This window comes from Saccostrea cucullata, unplaced genomic scaffold (genome assembly GCF_032062105.1).
Source record: "Saccostrea cucullata isolate Sc308-1 unplaced genomic scaffold, CSIRO_AGI_Scuc_v1 ctg440, whole genome shotgun sequence".
Taxonomy (NCBI): domain Eukaryota; kingdom Metazoa; phylum Mollusca; class Bivalvia; order Ostreida; family Ostreidae; genus Saccostrea; species Saccostrea cuccullata.
In genome coordinates, this window is record NW_026928801.1 from 4893 (window position 1) to 31687 (window position 26795).

Genomic DNA, 26795 nt, shown 5'->3' on the forward strand with positions numbered 1-26795 from the left:
CGGTATAAAGTGGGGTCTCTGTATGAAAAATTCTGAAAGGGGATTAAAGTTACAAATTATTAAACAAAATGAGTCACCACTCACCCTCCATCCCCCACACCACCCCCTACCCCCACCCCCACCCTTTAAAGGAATGATGTCTAACGAAATCTAATTCGACCTATCAATTGCAAGATCGAAAAAAAAAAGACTTCTTCAATTTTTTGGTAAGATCGGCTAGGCAGGTACTGGTAAGTATAAAAACCAGAAATTATGTACATTTAGTTTTACCTAAATCATTTTCGCCATTTCAGGAAAATTAAGGTACAAAACACAAAAATAAATATATAATTTCTTTTGACAAAAAAACAGCCATTAGTTTGCGCTGAAGGCATGAATTTAAATAAGATGCTCTTTAAGTATATATTTTATATATGTTTTGGTGACACAAATTTTTTTACAGATACAAAAAGATTTGTACTATGAACTTAAAAAAATCATACCAAAGTATTTTGTGTCTCATGCGGGATGGGGGGGGGGGGGGGCACATGTTTATCGACAAAAAATGGTTATTTTTCGACAATTTCAATGCGATTTACAACTAATACATTATATTTTATTAATATAATTATGTTTTATTCATTTGCCTAAAACATAAGAAAATATATAAGGAAAATCTAATCATATCCAAGACAATTTCAAAATATGGCGATGCTTGAATGTCCGATTTCAATGGAAAATATCGTCTACCCCCTTTTTTCAAGAGCTGTAACTATGGATATCTAACTATTTAGCGCTTGTATCAAGACAATTCATCAAATACAATTGAACTGGTCTTTGTATTAAACAAAGATTTTATGACCAAATTGCCAATTATATTGAATTGAATAGGTTCAGAATGTATACAGGACTCGAGAGTTAGCATGCATCTTTCTTTGCTTTAATGCAAATTTGAGGATCAATTATAATATGCAATAGTTTTCATATTTTTAAACAACTGGAAACAATTAAATTCAATTTGAAAGATTTGAAAGATGGGTGAACAAGGCGGGCAGAATGCCTATAGCGTCTGATGTTAAGAAATCATATTCAGTATGTGAATTGAGTATTTTAATTAACTTCTAATTATTGAATTTTTTGAAATTATGAGAAAAAAAACCTTATCTGAGAGAAAAAGAAATCTCGCAAAAAAATTTCTTTTATGAAATTAATACAGTGTAGATGGTTTTCGTGGGATTCGAACCCAAGCAAATAAAAATCCGACGTATCAATAGCATACTGCTTTGACACGCGTTAACCACTATGCTAAATCACGCATGGTGATTTTGGGCATTTAAATCATGTTTGTGATATGACCCGCGACTTAATGGACTAGAAGTATTTCTCGAAAAGATGCGAACGTTGTGTCATAAATGTGTTATTTTAAGGTATAGTGGGTCTTCGCTCCATGTTTTTGTAAACCACAAAATGTGTATTTTATTGCAAACATATAGGGTTATCTTTCGATAAAATGGAGCGAAGACCCATTCACATTGAAAAATTTTGGTAAAGTACGAGAAAATGATCCTTTTTGTACTTTTTAATGTGTGTACCTTTTTCATAGGCAAATATTTTCTGTTTTGTGATATTTTTTTTAAATTGTAGAGGTTTCTTATAAAGAATACTTTGATACTTGATGAAATATCAAATAAAATTTGGGTTTAATTGAGATTAAAATTTTCACTTCTTATCTGTCGCCTTATCCACCCAACTTTTTTCTAAAGTATACAGAAAACTTATTTAAATAAATGTTTGATGCATTTCTATTACCTTTGAACATATAAAAACGGATACATTACCTGCAAGTGAATTATTGTCTCTTTGCAAACATTAAGCAAGCTACACAAAGATGTAGTGTTTCAGATGGTTTTATATAATCTGTACTATGTCCCTGTTCACAAGTGATTTTGCTCAAATCCCTCTCTGGCACTTGGATATAATCATAATTGTTTTTTTATTCTCAAGAGGCCAAACAGAATGCTTCCTAGAGTCTGGGTTTTCTTAAGTAGTTTTAAAAAACAGATGTCTTATATTATGAATAAATACTATGCCTGACATATGAATTTTACTTCTGAAATATAAATTGAAAAAAATACGAGTTCTGTAAAATTCTTTACGATATTGTATATAGATCACCTAAAATTTATTTTTGCTGCACCTTACTTTTGCAAGATAATCCGTAACACTGTCTTTATTCAGCTATTCTAAAGTGTTCCTTTGATCACATGGCGTGGTATAAGAAAAATGAAGATGCTTCCGAAATCACATCGTCGCAAACCACGACCAAAATGTACTATCCTCTCCCGTTGAAAGAGAGAGCTTATATGTGGAATCCAGACCGTAGCTTGAGACGATGCCGAAATAAAGTCTTCTAGATTTTGATAAATTTTTGAAAGAAAAAAAAAACAAAAATTCGTATACTACAGGACCGAACTGCATATCTTCAAGTCCCATGAATCAACCTGTAGAAAGAATGTTTTTGAGGATAAAACGGATGGAATCTAGTATATAAATCAGTGTCAAATATACTTAGAACCTTCTGGTTTGAACTTCAAAGCTGTCGCATACAGTTGTATACATATATCATGTGTAACTCATTATAAGCTAAGTCAATGCTAACCAGGCTTTGTTAATCCCCAAAAGAGTCTTTAGACATATTTTTTTTTATTTTACAATGATCTAACTTGAAGTTTGTTATTTTAATATCACGGATAGAGTTGGATGTGTCCTTCAGGAGATACAATTGATTGATTGATCGAATATTCATAATTGTTCAACGACCCTCTCGCGAATTTTTCACTCATATGGAGATGACACCACTTTCCCTTGAGAGCTGCAAATTTTGTCTTATATTCAGCATTCAAGGCCATTAAGCAGGGAGGGGTCTTTTTGTACCAGCGCATACTGGGACACTGGGACATTGATTTATACGGTCTCGTCTGAAGAACCGGCCTTTAGTAGATATGACAAATTATTTCCTGACTATACTAAAGTATTAACACTCCTCGGCAGTCCGGCTGGGATATCTTTAATGTTTCTATTGAAACAATCCGCTATAAGTCTGCCTGGACAAAACATTTAACGCTACAAGGACAAAAAGTTTCCTTCACTTGTCCATGAACAATAGTCATAACAATTAACCAATATGTTGAGGTCAAAGGATACCATCATTCTCTAGAAAATGTGAGTAGAGAAATCTCAATTTCAATTTCAGTTTTTTTTTGTTTCCTTTATAATGAGAAGATACAATGTTTTATGAGATATTCTCAATTATCTATTCATGAGAACAATCTTAAACAAAATCAGCATAAAGTCTTGATTATAAACAAGTATCATTTTTAGAACTGAAAAATATGAAATAAAGTTATTAATATAACACAAGGGTAAGATGGAGTTATAAAAACATGTCTTATAATTATATGATGCCATTAATGCTATGCTTGCTCACTTCTTTATGGCGTCTGATCCAACCAATGATTTTTTGGAGGTCTGTGTTTGTTCTATTGTATTGTTTATTAGATTTTGAGCTTGAATACTGTTCATTATCTCCACATATTTCATGCCACACTTACAAAATATAGAAGAAATATCAAGTGACTTAATTGAAAAGGGATTTGAGTTATTTGGCTTAATAAAGCTTGATATTTCAACGCGAAATTATCATTGCATATCTTTTAAGAGCATAAAATGATCGACAAGGCTGTCAACCTTGCTTTTATGACGTTATATAACGTAATTTTGTCTAATGCCTCAATGTACATTTAATTTACGAAATAATTTCTTATAATTCTATCATGAACCTATTTTATTTATATAATACTCAAATCATAATTGTAATAGTTTTATAAAGGTAACATTTTTGACATTGGGTTCTAATCGCTTGATTGTCGGAGTACAATTCATATTACCCACAATGAAGCTTACAACCTGACTCTTTTAGGGCACCTGTCCAGTAAAACAACATCGGATGTGTTTTGATAAACATTTTGAAACAGATAATCTAAATCTGGATAAAAAAGTAGCAGAACAAACACAATCCTCTTAACACCAGGGGTAGGATCAGATACCATGAATTAATGAGCATCCCCCTGCTGATCAATTTCATTTCCTGTGTTTAAAAAAAATCAGAAGTTGATGATGGATTTTTTCAACAATGATAATAACGTACAGCCTATAAGATTCCCCGGATATCATTTTCATCAAACTATCCGCATTTTCTATTGAATTCTCTATAAAATCTCGTTAAATATTTACAACGAATCAATATTTGATTTTAAAATCTAGATCAATAATTTATATAAAAAATAAAGTACATATAATCTTTAAGTCATTATAAAATAGTCAATAAGTATAAAATTAGATTGCATATTTTGCGCACACTTTGAGGATAACAACAAAGATTGAATTAAATGAACACTCCGATAGACAAATATATTTAAGAGAAAGGAATTTATACCTTTTGATCTCTATGGTGTTCCATGATATAGCTGACTGAATTCAATCTTGGTTAGATTATTGCAACAAGTAAATTTCTTTTTTCAGTAAACAAAAGATGGAGCATGCGCCCGCTATAAATTATAAATTATTATCTTTTTTATGAAGTCCGTTTACTCAACGGTCATATCAAAATCAAGTTAAAATACATGTATTTTTTTTTTACTCACTCTCTTGTGTGAGTCGGTGTCATAAAAACATGAAACGTACTTAAAAAAGATAAACTTTCCATTGTTACAACGCCATTAAACCATGCATCCGCCGTAATTATTATCATACCTTTGAGCCAACAAAACATTAAAGTCTGTACCCTCTAAAGAAATCTGCTATGCTTTATTTGTAACATAAACTTAACCCTGTTTTTCCTTCTCGTCCAAAAATTAAAGAAACTATAGAAATTTATTCAATTGAAAATTTGAATTAAACTATTTTTATTTGTGACGGAAAGAAAGAATCCTATGTGAGTGATAAGTGCTTGAAACTAAGCAGCGCTCTAATTATGTCTTCATAAAGTATAAAATGCTACAGCTTTTTAAGAGTCTCTCATTTCATCTACTTCTGATTGAAGTATAACAAAAAGGAAGTTTAGAAGGAAGGAACGACATGTCCTTTAAAACCCTATTATAAAGATTATTTTGGGACACATTTCTAACATACTGTAATACTAGATTTAACGCATAAAAATACGTTGTTTAATTTTTTACAAACTAAGCTGGCTATTTTATCCCTTTTTTTACCACCTATTCATAAGGATTAAACTTGTATATGAATCCACATCAAGGTATGTTGAAAGGTGGAAAGAAGAAAGGTTAGAAGCAAGATATTTGCAACATGTAACATACTTATACATGTGTATATATCTAAATGTATATGAACATTTGTAACTGTTCATAAGATATTTAAATTGATTCCCCTTTCTCGCGCAAAGATGCTACACTCCTCCCCTCCTACATTTGATCCCCTTGAATCCCTTCTACAAACAAATTTAAATTTCAAATCAATTTAGCTAGTCAGTATACTCTAAAAGGTCAATATAGTATATTTAAATTCAGAACTTAAATTTCCTCGGTCAGTGTTTCGTATGCATTTCTTCCACGTAAAGGATAACGCCTGGCCGATATGATTGGATTGCATGTATGTGGACTGGAAGATGGAGGGTCAGCTGAAGTGGGTGGATTCCCACTCGGGACTGACAACTGCCTTTGAGCTCAAGAAGGTAGAATCGTTCATTTGCATCAGCGGGGATGTGAAATCTACATGAATAGGTGCTGAGTTGATAACTACGGTGGAGTCTAAGTAATCAATATAAGGTTTTTTTTTCCGGTGGAAGATCAGCTTTACAACAAAATAAATGATTGCATTGACAATAAAGGATGCGGTTGATAACCTTCACTTGATATGTTAGAGGTCCTATCATCATGTGAATATAGCCTGGGCTCAATTTCTCTGCCCGTTTGAATCGTTGTTTTCACCTGTACTTGTTCCCAGTGTGAAATTTCTTTACTTGAAAGCTTAAGACTCCTCTGTTTGGAGTTTGTTTCATTTTCTGCTGATAATTTTCCACTTGTCTTCCAGTGTCATATTTTAATAGAGTGTTCTGAATTGCCACTTTAGAAAAAAAGCTCTGTAGGCGCCACACTAGTGATAGTATGCGGTATAATCACATATTTAAGGAAGTCCCCTAACTTGTATACAAGTGATTCGCCTTCCCAATTTTTTTTTACATTTCAACACCTTTTTGACAAATTGATACCGTGAATGGTGAAGTGCGTACCAATGTGTGCTTTATCCAGTTCAATCGGGCAAAACCCTTAAATTTACTCGATGTAAATTACATCCAGTTATCACTTACTATTTCCTTAGGTAGTCGTTTGGACACAAACAGCATCCTGAGCTTTCGTCAATTGTCAATAATCAGTGAGCTCGTCATGGTCTTACTGGATTGCCTCTATCCACATCGAGAAGCTATCATAAACTATAAGTAAGGATTGACCTTTCTAATGAGCATATTAAATTTATATTCTCTAAAATGATCTGTTAGCCCTGATCCGGGATGCAACGGTGCTTCTTTTGGACTATTTTGTAAGGAGATACATGCTTGACATTTCTCGAAAATTTTCTCTTTGTCCTTATCTAGATTCGGGCACCATAGATATCCCTGCGCTAGTAACTTCATCCTGCACATAACTGGAAATTGATAAAATTACACATAAATGACTGAATTTGTACTTTTTGCATTTGCCTTATTTTAATAACTATACAAAATCAAATAAAAAAATAAATGTCATAACCCGAAAGCTTGGAATCTTCCCTACATTTTTTCACATTACGGACGCTTTAAGGTATAAGCATCTGTTACAATGACATTTGTTGTTAAATATTGGAACTTTTAGGTATAAAATACACAAAAATAAATCATGACCATATCAGAATATTTTCTAACCCAGTGGTGAAATAAGTTCCAAATCCAACTACAAAACAATGCATACTATCTATATACACTTCATTATCTAATTTGACTATCATCCTATTACAGAATTCTATAGAGTAAACATTTTAAAAGTATTATTTTATTTAAGGAATGAATTTAAGAGGCTGTCCACCGAAAAACCAGGCAATAGGTGGCACATCGCATGTCATGGATTTTTATTATTTTTTGCATGTAGACTTATTTAAGCAAGTGTTAATACATGGCAACATCAAAAATTTTTTTAGTGGTCCTCTAGTCCTATTTTTGGTAAATGTCTAATTCTAAGTGCAAAAAGGTCAACATGAGGCTACAAAAAATACTACCGTTTTTATTTTGTTTTATTTGTTACAAATACTTAAAAGCTGGGTGTGTCAATCAATATTATCTATAGCATAGACTCCTATCTTTTATTTCCTAATGAATAAGACTCCAAATTATATTTCTTTAGAAAAAAATTATGTGGTCCAAACTTGAGTTTAGCAAGTGACTTTTTGAATTCAGTATCCGAATTTTGATACGTTATAAAAGCCAATACATTACTATGACAAAATTTTTTCGTCATGTTAATATTAATACAAAGTACAAACTTTTGAGTCACTTCATAAAATTGGTGGGAACAAGTATATTGAGGGAAATAAGAGGATTCAAATTCACCTACTATCTATGATTTTTCCCAAATTAAACCGATCCCGATCGGAATTATATGAAGAAGAAAATACTATAACTGTATTGTTCAATTTAGCTCTTTTGTTGTTATATAGTTCAAAATTTACTTTATTTATTTTTATCCATGTCTTATAGGTGGCAGTTGCCTTTAGTTTGTCAACTTTATAAATTTTGAATTATTTTCGATCGGGATCGGTTTTATTTCAATCGGGTATGGTTTTTAGGAATATTTCGTAAACTTGGTTCTTCATTTTAATTTACCAGAGAACTTATATACTTATCTGTTTCTTTTCATTCAGTAAAATGTTTTAAATGATTTTGCATGTTCATTTATTCAAATGTATATAATTATCTAAATTCCTCATGTCTTTTACGTACATGATTACAGTGATGATTACCGTGTACATGTAAAACATCTTTGATTTCTTGGTACTCGGCAATTAAATAAGTGTTTGAACATGCATTATGTAGCAAGTTAGAGAAGACAGCTTAGCTTCATTAAATATTTTATTTCAAAGTATTTTTTGTTCTTTTATTAATATTTTCTTAGGAATTAATAAGGAGTTAAATTCAATAGGTGGCGCACGTACCTACAGTGTAAATACAGAAAATATTTTTTTGTGTGTAGTCTCGGGTTTATCCAAGTTTTTTTCAACATGTCATCTGTTAATCCTTTTCACCTATATATTCTTCTTTTCCAAATTTTTTTTGTTAATAAAAGAAATTCTTTCATATACATCATTATTTAAGAGCCCACAAATCGCAAGCAAAATGCAAAAAGGGGGGGGGGGGGGGAGGGACGGCATCATGGCATCATTTTTTCAAAAACAGGTTTCATGAATATAAAAACATTTTAGAATTGGCCAACATAGTTACATATTTTAACTCCATATTAAACGTGAGTATGTAATTATTTCGATCTCCAATTATATTAAAAAAAAAAAAAAATCAGAAACGTTTCACTGAACCATCTTCCGTTTTAGTTTCAAATTGAAGTTATGAGTTCAGCAGTAATCTCCCGCAATAAATATTATTGTAACTTATTTTTCAGGGTTTTTGTTTTATATTTTTACTTGTACCGCTGCTTGTTTATTTTTATTTGACTGCATAGATAAATATATTAAAGATTTTACAAATATCATGAAGTAAACATCTCAACTTCGTTAAATTAAATTTTGCGTAAATCTGAAATATTCACGATTCCTTGATTATCAGAAGAAAAAAACTTTCACATCCCAATTACATAAGAAATGTTCAATAAAAACACTATAAAAATTAATTATTTTTGTGCATATCCTAGTATTAAGAAAATGTATAAAATAAAAAAAAATTAAAATTTTGGATATTGCACTGTGCATAGTAATTGAACAGAAAAGGAGAAATTACTTATTTTTAATTATTTTTCTTTGCACGTTTACGCAAAGAATTTACAAACTTTTCTGGAAGTCTATTTGACTATTTGATTGTGACGCAGTATTAGTCAGGTATATGACGTCACTGATACATAAATGGAAACGTGGATTCATCCTGAATAATACAGCCCATTTTTATCCAAATATTACGTTTGCAGGCGTAAATGAGCTCCATTTTGAAAATAAAGTAATTATTTTTTGTTTAATAATTTTCTGTGTATCGAGTCTATTTTTTTTTTACTAGGATTCCGATAGTAATGCGTTTAGCAGATTTACCGATGCCACGGGAGATAACTCTTGCACTGCAAAATTTCATAAAAACGTCTTTATATTTTGACAGAAAACTAATTCACAAGTGTTTTTCCCACCGATTTTATTTTTGAAAAAGAAAGATTGACTTAGTTCAGCATGAATTATAGTCCTGTTAAAAATGTATTGGAAGTTACAGTTCTTTGTTTCTGACCTAAATTCAATGGTTTATATAGGGGAACTCAATAACACGAAAGAAACGGATATTTTACTAATTAAGTAATTTTCAAACAAATCTTCGATTACATTATTCCATTTGGACTACATTGATATTGTTTTCAATAAAATATCACATATTCGTCACATTGGATGTGCCGCCTATCAATACAATACTGCCTGGTTTTTCGGTGGACTGCCTCTTAATAGCTACCCATTTTATACAGTATAAACTGGGTTGGGGCAGTTTACGCTTTATAAACCGCGAAGCGGTTTATATAAAACGTAAACTGTTCCAACCCAGTTTATACCGTATAAAATGGGTAGCTATTAAATTCATTGCTTATAATTTAATTTTCATTCATTTGATGTAAGAAAAAAAGATGATTGTTCTAACAAAATGACTTCAATTTGAACAAAATTTGAACGTAACGTCAGGCGGATTGATACGTTCTTGACGCAAGTCATTGTGGCGTAGGCAACCCATTTTATACAATGTAAAATAATTTTTTATCCAATCAACTACATCGTTACAACCAGAATTAAATTATTTAGGCTTGTTCTTCAAGTATAGACAATTTTTGAAAAAAAGAAATATTGATAGATGTTCAAAATACAGTCTTTTAAACCTATGTAACGTTTAATAAAAGTAGCTGAAGTTAAGAGAAATGTAAGAAACTAATAAAATACTAAAATTATTACCCTCTCGCCGTTTTAATGAAAATTGTCTGTTCAACTCAACAGATCCACATAAAAAGGATGAACCATGAAATTTAAAAGGAACAAAAATACTTACAGTAAAATAGGATGGAATTTTAGATTGTATGCCCTGCAAAGACAGTGGTACCTGTATGCATCAGACGTTTCAGTTTGTTGAAAACTATATATCAAGGTTATCTAAAGTTTTTAACACGATTTGTGTAAAAAAAGATATTTTCTGTAGGCCTTTTATTACTTGTATGTTGCTTGCTTTCAGTAAAAGAAAAAAATTGCTTAATGAGTTAATATCTCGTTATTTATTTCCTAACTAGTACATGATGTTGTCTTTTTTTAGCCAAATATTTATTTTCTCAAAAGGATATACAATATAATCATCTTATTATAAAAAGTGGGTAGTTATCTCATTTTATTTCACTTTTTTGGAAATTAGCTGAATCAGATTCTTTGAGAATGATTAATAAAAACAAGAATATTACCGCATGAATAATGAAGCAATCTTCTCAAGAATTATAGCAACAGTTAACACAAAAAACCCAGATTGATGTACGTAAGCTCCAATGTAACATGTATATATATAAACATTTAGCAACATGTACATGTATAAAATATTGTTTAGAGTTGAATGCTAAATTTAAAATTTTCACGAAACGAAAACTAGAAAACCGTTTTGTCAACTTCGGCTGCACCTCAGTTCACAATGGTTAAATTGTCAATGTTACCCCCAACTTCACTCAAATAATATCAAGTTTGTTATTTCGTTAGAACAAAATATAACAAGAGCGTTCTTAGATGAAGCAATTGTGCGAGAAATTATAGTATGAAAATTTCAAAAATATAAAATCAAAATAATAATGCTATAAAATAGTTGGGTGGTTGCTGAGAAAAAAATTCTCTATCCATTCTATGTATTTTTCAATACATATGTTCATCAATGCGCAGAAGGAACAGTTGTACCCAAGTGTAAGCACAGCCGATTTTTTTTATGTGGAAATCGTATTCTATATCTACTACAGAGAGTAGGATTATCCAGGAAAATTGAATATATTTGGGACATCCGTAGAGGAAATCCTACTTTAAAGCCATTTTTCAAAGCGAAAATCCTAATGGGACCTACAGGTATTTTCAAATATTTCACCCTAAAGTCGGGTTCTTTGTGTCCAGCATTGAGATTGGTACTCTTATAATCGAGATAAAAAGCACCTCCGCGACCGCTGCAATACACTACAAACTAACACTAACCAAAACTGAACTTAGAGTGTAAGTAAGAATACAGTTTATCTTTTATTGTTGTTAGACAGCCATACTTTCTTCAACTTAAAGACAATTGTTTTCAGCGCCTCCAAATAAATATCCCTTAAGCTGATGAACATTTTTTACAGTTAGATCTATTGATTGATTGTATATTGTTTAACGTCCCTCTCGAGAATTTTTCACTCATATGGAGACGTCACCGTATGCCGGTGAAGGGCTTCAAATTTTGACCTTTACTCGGCACTCAGGGCCATTGAGCAGTGAGGGATCTTTATCGTGCCAACGCCTGCCGCTGACACGGGGCCTCGGTTTTTAAGGTCTCATCCGAAGGACCCGCAACTTTCACTTCAAAGTGCCGAGCGCATGGCGAAGGAACAGTTGCTACCCACTTTAACGACTAGGTCAGTCGCGGCCGAGATACGAACTCACGACCTCCCGATCACGGAGCGAGCGCTCTACCGACTGAGCTACCGTGAACGGTACAGTTAGATCTAAAGTTGCTCTTTAAAGCATAATGTAAGTACTTTTTAAGAATTGCGCTGATTCAATTTTGTCTCACGGGATATTTTTCTTATTAGAATTTCCAACTGCATTGAGGCCCAGAGTATCCATCTTTGCATCCTTGAAGACAAGAACGGACGTCTGATCACAACTTCCATCTCCACTACAGCCATAAGAACACGTAAACAAACAGGTAGAACCTGTGTACCTAGCCTGACATCCTTGAAAACAAGAACCCGTATGTTGATCACAACTACCATTTCCACGACAGTTCCAGCGACATGAGTTATAACATGACTCTCCTTGGTACCCAGCTTTGCACCCTTGTGGACAAGAACCAGTATTTTGATCACAACTGCCATCACCACCACAGTTAAAGGGACAATGGGAATCACAAGTATTTCCTTTGTACCCCGTCTTACATCCTACCAGACAATACGACGTTAACCTGTGTTAAAAACAATATGATAATTCAAGTTCATTGATATTTAAATTATACAATTCCAATGAATTTCTCCCATGATTTACTACTACTCTACAGATTAATGATTTTTGGTCTTTTTTTAATATTTTGATTATATTGAAAAATAACACCTGACATATATAATTGACAAAAATGATTTCAGTTTAGTTTACCTTCAGATAGAAAGGCAGCAAAAGCAAGTAAAAATCCAGGACGAATGATTCTGTTCAAATAACACATTTCGTATCTGAAACTTAGAGCATAATCACATTAGTTTAAAAAAAAAATATCCAAAAGTTAACATTGGCAAAAATGGTTTGATCGTTATTGTTCAAAACATAGTTGGAATTTATTTTAGGTTATAAAGGAAGGTTATGCGGCCTGTTGCTTTAAGGATTTGTTTTTCTTTTATGGCAAACTCTTTCTCGAAAACAAGAAAAATGTTTTTTTTTTTTATTCAAAAAGGAGCTGCTTTTCATAACGCATTGCACCTCCATATGTCCCTTACCAAATGCTTTGCTGACAAGTATTTTGGCATTGTGATATCTTGGACAAGTTTTTAAAACTAGATACCATGTTAATTTGTACTCAAGGATTCGATTAGACCAACTTAATATTCATGTGACTAAAAAACTACTTTTAAAAGTTCATGTGTGTTATCAAACAAGTGCATATTTTGTCAAAAACTGTTTAAAAAGTACAATATTAATCTTCTATACGTTAGCTTGATCTTTGACATATTTAACAAGACATTAAAGAAAAAGATTAACGCCATCTTCTCTCATTCGAAAATTACTTTTTAAACCCTCCTGGTCAAAAATAAAGCACATTTCTTTTACTACTGTCCTCAAAAGAAAAAGTGAGCGCATGTAAATCTGTTCAGTACACTGCACTACAAAGTACTACAAATTATGTTTTCAATTGAGATAAAACTGAGGGAATATTTTCCTCTGGTCACGATCAGAGAAAAAACAAAAATTTAAAAGTTATGACTTTAAAATTATTATTAAAATAAGTTATTTTCGTATTTTGAGAAAAACGAAGGGTTGAAGGAGATTTGTTTTTGTTGACAGAGAAATGCTGAGATCTTACGTATATAACATTATAGAATTTCTTATCGTACTTTTTAGGTGTCATTTTACTTAACGTATTAAACATCCTCTATAGTACATGTACATGTAAATCAGATGCTTTATTCAGTCTTAAGAAGAACTGTTTCCCTGATATTTCAGTCATGATTCAGTCCAGTAAATAGGGATACATTTCACTGGCCGTACTTTTTTTTTCAGTTGCATCTTAGTATTGAAAAATCGGCTATTTTCTTCCATTGAGATTTGTTAGAGAAACATTTAAACACGTTTAATATTTTTTTATTAGTTTATGCCGTTTTCGTAGGCTTAATTACCTCATTAAAATTATTGAAATTTTATTAAACTTACCTGAAATCTGTAAATACTATTTAAGAAACACGGGGTTAACGGAATGCATAATATATTTTAACCACTTACCTGCTGGTTTGCGTTCTCTTTGGGAAACATATAATGCATTATATAAAGAGAAAATTCAATATGTTGTAACAAAGCCGGATGCATTTTTGAAATGATACATGATGATATGCTCCGAAATTGCTCATGCACTCTTTGGCGAAGCAGTTTGAATTACAACAGCTGCAAAATAATGAATTCAGTTTTAGAAACATGAATTATTAATTACTTATACATGTAAGAGATTATTCAAATTGTCATGAAATATCATTCAAAGTTTGGTGTATCATCCGGATCTGTTTTCCACTTTCAAGTGATGAAGTACCCAGACAGTTATGTGCAGCAGTTGAAACATATGACAATTTGTAACAGCAGATTGATTAAAATTTGCTGATGCTCTCCCTATTTGTCTGAAAATATCACAAATTAGAAAATTACTTTAAACCGATATTTATATTCTGTTAAAAAAGGGGACTTTTATATAATTCTATTCTAATCATTCTCCTAGAAGAAGTACATGTAAGTATATGTATTGTTGAATCTTATATAAGTTATTTTTAAGCATCCTTATCGTTGATAAAAAAATAGGTTTTTTGTTGAACGATGAATATCAACTATTTCTTTAAAAAGAAAAGTCATGTAAAAAATCTGTGTTCCACAAAAATGAATACAATTAAAATTACCAAATGCTAGATATTGAATAATTTTCCAGAGGTTCTTCACTTTTTATACACTTTTTGTCATTAATTGGTTTATATGCAACTAAAAGATGCTGATGGAAACGATTGAAAATACTAAATGTGTCACAAAAGCATTCAGATGGTGATTGAAGGCTCCGCGAAGGTCATTAAAGAAAAGAGCAATAACATTTACTTATTTATTTTAGACTTGAAAAAAAAAAATGATTTTTAACAAATTGCCAATTATGCTAAAAAATAAATGTTTGTCAGTTTTCCTAAAGGTGAAGTTCTGAACAACAACAATAAGTTGAATAAAATTGCTGTGCATATGCAAAGTTAGCAATGATTATGAGAAAGTCACGTTCAAGTGTATACTTTATAATACAAAAGATACGTTAAATGTGTCCACTTTTATGAACCAAGTATACATACATGTACATTGTACATATTACAGAAATGTTAATTGATGCAATTCATTTTTAAGAGCTTTAATTTGATTATTTTTCACTGTACATGTACGAGTACGTGCTACTACAAAAATTTATGTCTGATGTAAATACCTTAATTGCCTCTCAAATTTATAAAAACTGTTTTAACGTGTCAGACAGCGATAGTTCTGAATAGGAAGTGTGAACTTAGGTGTACAGATGTTGCCATCATGGTCAAAGTTCATGGCAAATATCAAGTGTTAAATATTAACCAACAAAGTCATGACAAACACTTGATCATTATCTTGCTGAAAATGAACAGAGTCATTTGTAGGTTAATCATCTCATCTTTTTTATTCCTCTTTAGTGAATTAATATGTTTATTAAATCAAAAGAGTATTCATGAAAGAAAATGTAACAGCAGTGCCTTTGTATTTATTCCCTGAAGCTATATTATAAAATCAGTCTTCTTTTTTCATCATATAAACTCAAGTGTAATTCAAAATTCTTCGATATATAAAACTCTTTCAATTTTTCTTCAATGCATACATCTATAAATACAGCAGCTTACTGGCTGACAAAGTTAAAAAGATTCCTGCTGATGGTACATTAGCTAGCAACAATGTTACTACCATGAAGCAAATTGTATATTTTGACATTTGTGTCAATAAGTGTCAAGACGACAGCGCCCCTCATGCAAAATGCAAAACTGGAGTTAAGTAAACTTATTCAGGCGATACCACCGCTTTTGACTTCGAATATGTTAAGAACTTATGAAGTAGTTAGATTTTTCTCAGTAGTGAGTATTGTTCTTTCACAATATAGAGATAGAGATATTTCCTGAACTGGACAGCTAAGCTAAACCTGAATGTAAACAATCAAATGTTAGAGACCAAACAACTTCTACTGGAAGTTCTACGCGAGTTAGTTAAGGCTAAATATGGATATTTCTATGCAAATGAGCTAATAAAAATTCATAAATTGTATATTTTATGTACAGAGAAAGTGCGAATTGATTTTCTTATACATACTTAGTACCCACTGTTTATTAATGCAAGTGCAAATTATGACGTCATATTATGACGTCATTGTTCTCTCCCATTGAAGGTAATAAATCAAATCAACAAAATCACCTCGGCGCAAGGGCCTATCCTATCTAATTTAAAATAAACAATGTATAATATTAAGAAGACTATGCATAAAATTAATAAAATTGCTGCACAAATCCTATACACTTTCTCAATCGATGAAAATTTTAGAAAACTTACACTGGACTGTGAATTCTTACCCTGTTTAAACTTAAAACTGCACGAATAGTAACTAAACAATTGCAGTGCCGACATTTTGCAGCAATATCTTAAATCCTTGGAATATCCTGCGTCTGTTTTTACCTTGTTTCTGTAAAACAAAGTATGGTATGCCCTTGCGCCGAAGCGATTTTTTTTTATGTTTCTTATAAACTTGTGTAGTAGAGGTCGATGACGTCATAATATGACTTCATAATGTGTACTGGCTATCGCGTGTCGTGGGTAACAAAATTGTATTAGAAAACAAGTCTTAACATTTTCTGTGCGGTAGATAGAGCAATTATGGAATTTAATTAGATATTTTGCATAGAAATCTCCGTATGTAGCCTTAACTCACTTGCGTAGGTAATTGTGCGTCACAACATAGCAATACGACGGCCCGTTCTAGTAACAAATGCGGTCTTTGTCGTTATTCATTCGTCTCAAATATAAATATAAGTATTTATGTACAGTGTTAAGAATTCACTGGGAAATGAACTTTTAGTTGGTACGTGATCAAATCAACTGAGTAGCCCTTCTTGCTTCGCCGGATTTAATCACGTGTCCAACTAAAAGTTCATTTCCCAGAGAACTTTTTTTAAACATTGTTGTTTATTTCTTAAATCATAACTTACCGATACAATTTTCCTCAGGTCAGATGAGTGTGAGATATTTGTCCCTCGAATTTTAATTAAAGAATAATACGAAAGCCAAGTGTGTGCATCTGCAAACTTCCCAAAATTAAAGTGGGTCTTATTGAACGTTTTAAAAAAGTATTCCTCATGTTGCTTCTAATATTTTGACGTTTAATCTGTTGACAATTTGCATCCGTGCTCCAAAAGCTGAAACCATAAATAGAATAAAATCCCTTATTTTGTTTGTTTTAACATGTAAGTCTTTGAAATTTCCTATGTTTATGGATAAAAAATATACAGAGAAGGAAAGAAAATTTCAGAAAGTAGCATTGCTTGTTCATGTTGTTTTTCGATGTAAATTGCTTCTCCACGATTTTACTGGACCATCCTCGTACAGTGCTGCTATCCCACAAGTTGACATGGGATGGGATCGGATAGGATTCAGGATTCAGGATTCACGATAGAAACATATAGAAGTTAATCCAATCCTATCCTATCCTATCCTATCCTGTATCCCACAGCCAATCAGATTCGAGCAAAGGTTCATTCATATTTCAGAATAAATTACAAAAACGAAATACGATATAAAATGTTTAAAAAGGAAATATTTATAAAATTTCAATAGAAAATAAAACATTCTTTTCTCTAAAAATAGATTAACATTATAAACTTCGAGTAACACGGCGTACGATCTAACCGTGAACGATCACCGGAAGAATTTGGGAATGTAAACAACGAAGAGTCCAGCCATCGAAAAACCCTATTTCTTCAGCTTGTTTGGATGATTTAACCGATTCTTACTTGTGTAAAAGTGTAATAACATGTTTTTCTGTTAAATATGCTCTGTTTATTTGGATAATTCCACAGGAACCGTCAACAGCGGACTTGAATAGAAGATGTGCGAGATCATGTAAGTATTGTATACTACAAACTGTACACTGTAATTGTTTGCATTTTTATACATATTTATCCCTTTAAACAATGTTCTGATATCTTAAATTATAAACATTTTATTCTATTTAATATTTATAAACCAAAATAAGGTGCGGAAAAAGAAGTAATGTAGACAGAAGGGGGGATAAATATTTACAAATACTCTGTCATATGATTTAATCAGCTATCAATGAGCTCTAAGACTAAAACAATCATATGTATTATGCCTTAATCAGGTTGTTACTCTTATCATTTCCCTAATAAGGTCTGAAAATAGTTTCTTTCGTTTCAGTATAATTTATAATAAATGAATGTAGAATCATCATGACCATTTCTAATGCTACTGCTTAAATGTTTAATAAGCTCACTCAGCAGTGCACTTACATATTGTACATGTATGTATGATGTATTGTGAGTTATGAAACCTAAGTTAATCTTTTAATATTCATAATTACAGAGAATGGATTTCGATTTGTCTGGAATCATGCATCATCACAGTATAAAGATTTTAACCTAAAAAGTATGTATGATTTTATTTTTATCATGTATTTTCACATGGTCATTAAAATACATAAACATCATTATCTGAGTTGAGGTGACATGTATGCAGTTTCTCGGAACAAGTGATTTCTTCTTTTAAAAATCTTGAGAGTAAAACTGAAAAAAATGTTGAATTTTTCTGGTCATCATGTTGTGAAATAGATATTTTCTTCTTCTTTTTTATAATCAAATGTCAAGACCAAAAAACAGAAAACCAAGAAAAAACACTAAATAGATAAATACAAGCAGAAAATAGAGAAAAGTCACTTAAACAAATGTATTCATACTTGTTAGCAAGTTTACAAAATAAACTGAATTATAATATACAAGTTAATTATGTTAAATAAGATTTTTTTTTTTATTTTATATGATTGAGGTTGCAGTATAAGATTTTATTTTTCATGATTTCTAAATGCATTACTTTTGGAAGAAAAAGGTGAAATTAAAGCCAATTGTACAATCAAAAACATGTAAAATTTTAAATGTGTATGAAATGTGTATGACAAAGTTTACAATCTACATGCCTATAATGTTGTTTTTTTTATTTCAGGAAATCCTGCACATTTGAAGCTGTAAGAATGCAGTTCATGCCATATGCTGTTAGAGTAAATGATGAAAAGATGTTCAAACCAGTGTCAAAGAGTCCCAAGTCTAAAATCATGGTGCTTTTATTACAGAGATCAGTGTGTGTTTTCTGTGAATTGTTGACATTTGTGGAACTGTTCGGTTTATGACCATTTCTCTGACAATAACTCTGACATTTGAATTTTAATTTGATTGACGGATAAGGAAGCAAAATCATATGCATGTAAAATATTATACAACTGTAATAAAAGCATTGATAATTTTAGATTTAAACAAAGTTCATGAACATGTATCTGTGATCTTTGCATTGAATTCATAAATGCTGTACATGGATACTTTTAATGACTCTGTCTCATGGTAATGGAATATTCAATTGTTAAACATTGTTGAGGAATCACCTTGAATAAAAATATTGTTACTTGATGAAGTATTTTTCCTCATTTAAAAACTGAAATTTTAAGATCAAATGTCAAGGTCAAATACAAGGTTTACTCAAGAATGTGTTATAAATGCTGTAAATACTGTGAATTCTTATGCATGTTTATAAGATCTAAGGAACGTGTGGAGCATTTTAATATTTCTCAATCAGACACATTCAAGATCAAATGCCAAGGTCAAATACAAACCTGGCTTACTCAAGAATGAGTTAAAAATACTGTAAATACTGTGAATTCTTAATTTCTTATGCATGTTTTATAAGGTCTAAGGGACATGTGTGACCTCACTACATTATTTATTACTGTCAATCTGTCAGACAATAACAATTTAGAAAATATGTTAGAACTATTAAACATAAATTGTTTAATTTTCACACATAAAACAGAATTGGAAATTGGAATACATTTGTACAGCACTGAGCTCACACACCATAAACTGAGAAGAAACTGAAGTTAAATGAAAAGAAAATTAACCTTTCGATTATCTTGAATTTTATTTAGCAACTATATATTTTGCATGTTTGTAAAATATCACATACAACAGATGATGAACTGAAATTTTAAATAAGAATTAATTATGAATTTAAATAAAGAAAAATCATAACAATTTCACATTTAAAATGTTTAATATGTGATAGTCAAGATATTCTAGATCTACATTTTGACTTGTCTGTTTGGATTATGGTCTAGTCATATCTTCTTTTTTTTAGAATTGCATACAGAAAACCTGTTATACAGGCACAGTTAGACTATACATGTACATGCATGTTATTTTCATGGTGCTCAGTTTAGGAAAAAATAAAATATTTAATGAAACATATTCTTTAACATTATGACGGTATAGGCCTATGATTTTTAAAAAATAATCATAACACGCCGGGCGGGAGTCGCGATTTCGGGTCTCCCGATCAATATTAATAGGAAAATTAAAATACTAATTATATTTTTTCTTTAATTCTTCTGGAAGCCCAATTTCTTTACATATGTTCGCAAAATCAGTACTTGCCCACGTTTAATTACGATCTGTTTGTTTACATTAATTTTTAACATGGTAATGATAATCGTAAATTTAATTTGTGCGGTGAGTCGGGAATTATGGAATGCCGATCTCGATTATTTTTCTCCATTAAAATACATAACATTTAAATGAATACCATAACTATATCTGATTTTTTTCCTGGTTATTCATTTTTTTCGTTTTGTCAAATTAATTCCTAAATATTAAAAAACTGAGAGTTGCAGGATAGGATAGGATAGGATTAGACTGAAATCACAGGATAGGATTGTGGATGCAGGATTCACGATAGGATAGGATAGAATTGTCAACTTATAGGATAGCAGCACTGTATAATACCGGACCTTTATATATTCATATACATGTAACAAGGAACAAAGATGGATTTGTCAACCTCACCTTATCTAAATATATATGTTATTAAGTCAGCAATGGACAGCTGAACGCTCTTTATACCCTATACAAAAATATCTCATAAATTCCAAAGTGGAACACAGGGATGTACAATTACAATAAAATGTGTTGTTAAAACTATTATACGTTGCTCTCATTTGACAAAATCTGTACACATCAAATTAGATAAATGATTTTAAAAAATGATAAAAATTCAATTAATGAATAAATGCATATTTTCATATAAAGACAATGTGCTGATCTTCTGTTTCTTACAAAAATGATAACAAGTTGAATGACATTTTTAACGTATATGTGAATTATATTTATGTTTAATTTTTGACATATGGCAGGTCCTTTAAACTGAGAAGCTGATTTTGTCAGTTTCTATAGGATACGGTACAAAATTGTAGTTAGGGAGGGCAATCTCCTTTATATAAAGCACGTGTTTCTTTAAGATACTTGTCTGAAGAGCTATCTCATTAGTAACAGGAAACTGAGAAGAATGTTCTCGAAAAGTAACTTTTCTTCAAGAATGTTTCACAGTACTTGAATTTATATACTTCATTTAAAGTAATTTGATTCAGTAAGTACCAGTTAAAGCAGAGGTAAGGTAGGTGTTCGTCGTATGATTTTTAACATCAGTAGATAAATCTTTTTCTTTAACTTTAGTGAATTGAATTTTTCTTTCACTTTATTTTGTGGATTACCAAAGTATATAAAGACTTTTCTTCTCATTTGTTATTTTGGAGATTGTTACTAAGCTATGATCTTTCAAACAAGCGCATACTTCGGTAAGTGTTACTTTCGTTTTTAATGCAAAAAGATAATTGCTTTGCGATGTTAAGGTAGAACCTATGTCGGAAAAGTCTTTTTCCCAAGATTTTCAAACTTTTCAAAATGATAAATTGGTACTTGCTTATCAATCAGTTAAAATATCATGATATATTTTCTTGTTTTTAAATCTAGTACAGCCCTTGAAACTTGGTATGGTATTTACATACTGAGACTACACATTTTAGGGGTATTTGTGAAGAAGAGAAAATAAAAAGTCACAAAAATACCTCTTCAACATCGTCGGTTATAGACTTTATTACCTGAACAATATTAAACACTAATTCTTAAGAATAATATCTTTTTTCTTCAATTGACAAAAAGATAAGTCCACATTTAAAAAAAAATAGGCAAATGAATTCTATTATTTTTTTAGTCAATTTTCCACCCTATACATTTGTTAATATTTTGTAGAAGTCTTTGTCACAATGTTTTCAATCTTTAATATGATGACGAACATACCCAAATGATTACAAAAAGTGATTAAAATATATACCTTTCCCCTCTAACCAATGAGAGAGAGGGTATTTACGGATGCTAATATTCTTGACCTTTTTGCACTTACACGGGATATAATTATAAAATGTCTGCTTGGGGTTACTTTCAGATTTAAAATGTTTACCAAAATTTGTTCTTTTTATTCAAAAATATCATATTTGATAAAAAAAAATTGTAATTAAACACACAAGAATATGAATAAGTAACAAATTATTATGAAAAGGAATACACATCAATTCATGATAGATATATGATACAATGTATCACAAAAATGTACATAGAACGCACGATCTACAACATGTAAACTTAAAATCGGATATTTGGTATATTTTGTATCATATCAAAATAATTTCAAAATTTCTACTGCTTTTAAATTTTGACTTTAAATTTTGACTTAAGTCTGTCCTCAGTTTATGGTTTTGGGGTCTGGTCTGTTGTGTATAAATTGCAGTGCTTCAGTTGATATTTCAGCATTTAACGTCAAGATTGTTTTAAAGTGTAAGGTAAAATGGTAATTTTGTTCAAATCAGAAACTTTTTCGTAGCTGGTTATACTCGCTACATCTTCCTATCTAGCACCAGGTTAGTCAAGAGATTTTTGGTCAAATTTTCCATAACTCTCATGCATGCATCTTATTATTTACTCATCTGTAGTTTTAATTCACGGATATACTGTTTATGAACATTATTAACAGTATACACATTGAACATTGTCAAAGAATTTTAATTTTAGATTAAAGAAAAAAAGGAATTCGACGCACAAAAAAGGAAAATGAATATAAAGCAGAAAATTTCTGATTTCCTAATGATATTTCAAATTTAGTTAATTTAACAGATTTAAATCAGACATTTAAAATAACTCCAAGCTTTATATTTGGTGTGGCAGCATATCGTTGAATTATTAAATGAGGGAATTATAACTCAGGTCTTCAAAATTTGCATACCTCATTGCAATTAATTAAGATAATAAGAGTATATCTAGTGTATAGAATAAGAATATAAGTATAAGAGAATAACAAGAGAACTATAATAATAATCTCTTAAGATAAATAAGAAATTAATTATATAAACTGTGAAATCAAAACAATTAGATCTACTATAACCAGTAGACCCGAGTCTAACGGTACCTAACATAGGGGAAATGTGTTATAATACATTTATAGTTAATGTAACAACAGCTATTGGCTATGTATTATCAAAGTTTAAATGTACTTTATTCGAGTAATCTAATAGAAGTTCTACTAATCGACAATCGCATTCTTGGATGGTGAACCAGTTAACCAGATACTCGTTGACAACACTAGAAAATATGTTACATTATTCTAACAAAGTCTTTTATTAGTAAATCAAAAAGCGGGTGGGGGGCAATTGAGGAAGGGAATTAGTTTTCTTCGTAATGAGAAAACAATTAAAATTAATATACTTGCGATAAGAATTGAATATAATTCTAATAAAAAACAAACAAACATGTCTTTATATAACCAACGGTTTTAGTAAGTATATAGTTGAAATCTTTCGCAAATTGTTATTCTGTCATCTTTGTTCGAAAAAGCAGACAAAAACGCCAAATAGTTTTAAACTTTTTGCATAAATATTTTTTTTTGTTTCTTTTTAGCTGGATCTTGATTAAAGGATATCAAAATGGAGAGAAGCAATTTTATCTGGAAATGGATTTTTCTTTTCTTGATGCATTTTACACAATCCTATGCCGAAAAGCCTTCTGTCACAGAAATGTATTCAAGACGAGAGGAATTGAATCTTTTGAAAAGCGTTCTTAAACGTTTTAGTGCTTTAGAGGAGCTTGAGAAAGAAAACATCAATAAAATGGAGAGCATCGAACGGAAACTTAATATAATTAGCGAAAAAATATCAGATTGTGAGGGTTATTTCATTAAAGTTTTTTTCTCTTGAATTTCCGTTTACATTTGTCATGCAAATAATCATGCGACAATTTTCTTTTTAAAAAAACTTTAGATTTTTTGTTTTCAAGAAAAAAATCCTTTGTTCAATAGACATCTAAAATTAGATGGAAAATAATCCTTGATTTTATATTCTTATCTAACCTCTTATGTTCCAGATTTCAACCTTTGCTCTGCTTCATTATGTTTTGTTAAATGGACTTTTGAGCTTGATAACATTCATAATCTCCAAATATTTCATTCAAATTTTTGTATGCGTAAACAGTATGATGTCAATTTTTTTTAATATGAAAATGATTTTATTCTTATCAAGAAAAGATAAATCTGCTACAAAAGTATTTGCTATTTTAACTGTAGATCAACAAACACATGTCAATTTCTTTGCTTTTCCTCAGTTGGCAATGAATACAAAAAGTTGTTCCGGTTATATGTTAAATACATTAAATAATAAATAATAAATTGTTTGTTTGATTTAGTTTAAAAATCCACTCGGGTGCAAAATACTGTAATGTACTTATTTTTTATATCTGTCTTTCAATGAATAAAAGGATAGATTTTAGTCAGATGAATTCCTAATTAAATCTGTAGTAAGAAGCTATGTTCTACAGATATTTTACAACGCGCAACTTGAAAAAATTAAGAAAGTCAAAAGTATTATGTGAAAGTTGCTCGGAAGATTTTTGCTATCGTTTTGTTCTTAGTTCTCCATAGTGTAGGTATATTATACACACGGAATACGACATTTATAAATGTTGCACTTTTATTTTGCATAAATAAGCTTAATGTATACTGGAATATCACATTTTAGGTGTGGGTGGTATTTCTGTACACCCCTCCATCCCGACGTCACAAACCACAAGAAAATCTCCTAATACAACAGTAAAAATAAAATCAGCACATACAACTAGAACACAATCTGCTACTACAGAGACTACCTCTACGAAACCAACATCGTCTATTACTCAGCTACCAAGGTCAATAGGTAACTTTTTTCTGAATACTTTTTAAATTTTATCGCAGAACAGATTGATGTCCGTACTTTTTATTTCAATTTCAATATTTAAACCCATTGTAGGTAGTAGAGGCAGAGAATTTTTAATTCTTTTCATGAAAAATCACCCAGCTGCAAAAGGATCCCCTACAATCTACATTACAACAGGCGGTAATGCGTCTGTGAATATATCAACCTCAAATGATCTTAATGCGTCCACTAAATTAGCAACTGACATTATACTGAATGTTTCCTATTATTCCAATATCACACTACCCTATGATCTAAGCTGTGATTATTTATCGATTGAATCCAAGGCCGTGCTTCTACAAACATCTGAACTATCCACCGTATCAATATTTGATAGTTTTCATAAATCTTCAAACGATGGAACGCTGATTATTTCAACAAACAGATTGTCAACAAGATATCTTGTGTCGTCAACGAATCCATACAAAAAAAGCGAAGGCTACTACAGTCAGTTTGCTGTTGCAGCCTTATATAAAGACACCAACGTTAATATTACATTTAAAATGAAAACCAGTACTTCAATATCTCTTCTTGGTGGAACATACGAAGACCAGGATGTACTAACAACTACTTTAAATAAATATGAAACTTTACAAATTATGCATACTTCTGATCTTACTGGGACTTTTATTGAATCCACAAAACGAATAGCTGTGTTCTCAGGGAACCGATGTCAGCAGATGAAAGTCCTAGCATGTAGTCACATGGTTTCTCAGTTACCCCCGACTACCGAATTAGATAATCGATATATTATCCCCGCATTCTACGGAAATTTAGGGACATTAATTCAAGTGATAAGTGAAAGTCAGAATTCTATTAAAATCAGCGAAGGTAGGAATTCATCAACCTTGCATATGAATGAAAAAGAATTCATGAACATTGAGGTGACATCAGGTGAAACTACTACTGTAGAGTCAGATAACCCTGTGCTAGTAACTGGTTTTGCAATGGGTTCCAGCAATAAAGATCCTTATATGACAGTCATTCCCGGTGTCAATCAATATGTTGACTACTATAATGTAGTTGTACCAGACGGATATGCAAAGAACTATATCTGTGTGATAATTCAACAAAAGTATACAGATGACCTTAAAATAAATGATACCTCAACTGATCATTATAAATCCGTGCAACAGAGCTCTGCTGCATTCGAGACCACTTACAGCATTCGTATTTTTGAAGTAGACAGCGGACCCATTGTTATATCGACAACTAATAACTCAACATTTGGATTAATAGTCTACGGTCATCGGATGGATGATGGATATGCATTCACCGGCAATTATGTTCTTTCATAAGGTTTTAAAGTGTGTAATTTACTCTATCCCTGACATATTAATTCAGCCCAATATAAATGTATCAAATCTAAAATGAATATTTCTTTTTATTTTACACAATTTGCAAAATAAAAATGGATAAAAATTCCTTCTGTTAAATACCAACAAACTTAATCAAAAGGACTCCATATGTGACTAAAAAACATACTACATTTTGTTTTACATGTAAATAATAAAAGTATGGCTTCGGAACCGTAACCATCGTTAGAACTCATACAATGAATACAAAATTGAAATGCAATGAAAACAGTTTCAATCTTATTTGCCTAATTATTTTTATACATTTAGGTTGAAGTACAAATGTATTATTG

The 26795-nt window shown here is 31.0% G+C and overlaps 1 protein-coding gene across 1 annotated transcript; it reads left to right on the forward strand.

Moving 5' to 3' along the window:
• Positions 1 to 21454: 21454 nt before the first annotated feature.
• LOC134278733 (IgGFc-binding protein-like) lies at positions 21455 to 26457 on the forward strand. The gene is made up of 4 exons (XM_062761023.1): positions 21455 to 21489; positions 23823 to 24083; positions 24935 to 25108; positions 25202 to 26457. The coding sequence occupies exons 2-4, from the start codon at positions 23849 to 23851 to the stop codon at positions 26443 to 26445; spliced, it is 1653 nt and encodes a 550-aa protein (XP_062617007.1). The 5' UTR covers positions 21455 to 21489; positions 23823 to 23848; the 3' UTR covers positions 26446 to 26457.
• The last annotated feature ends 338 nt before the right edge of the window (positions 26458 to 26795 follow it).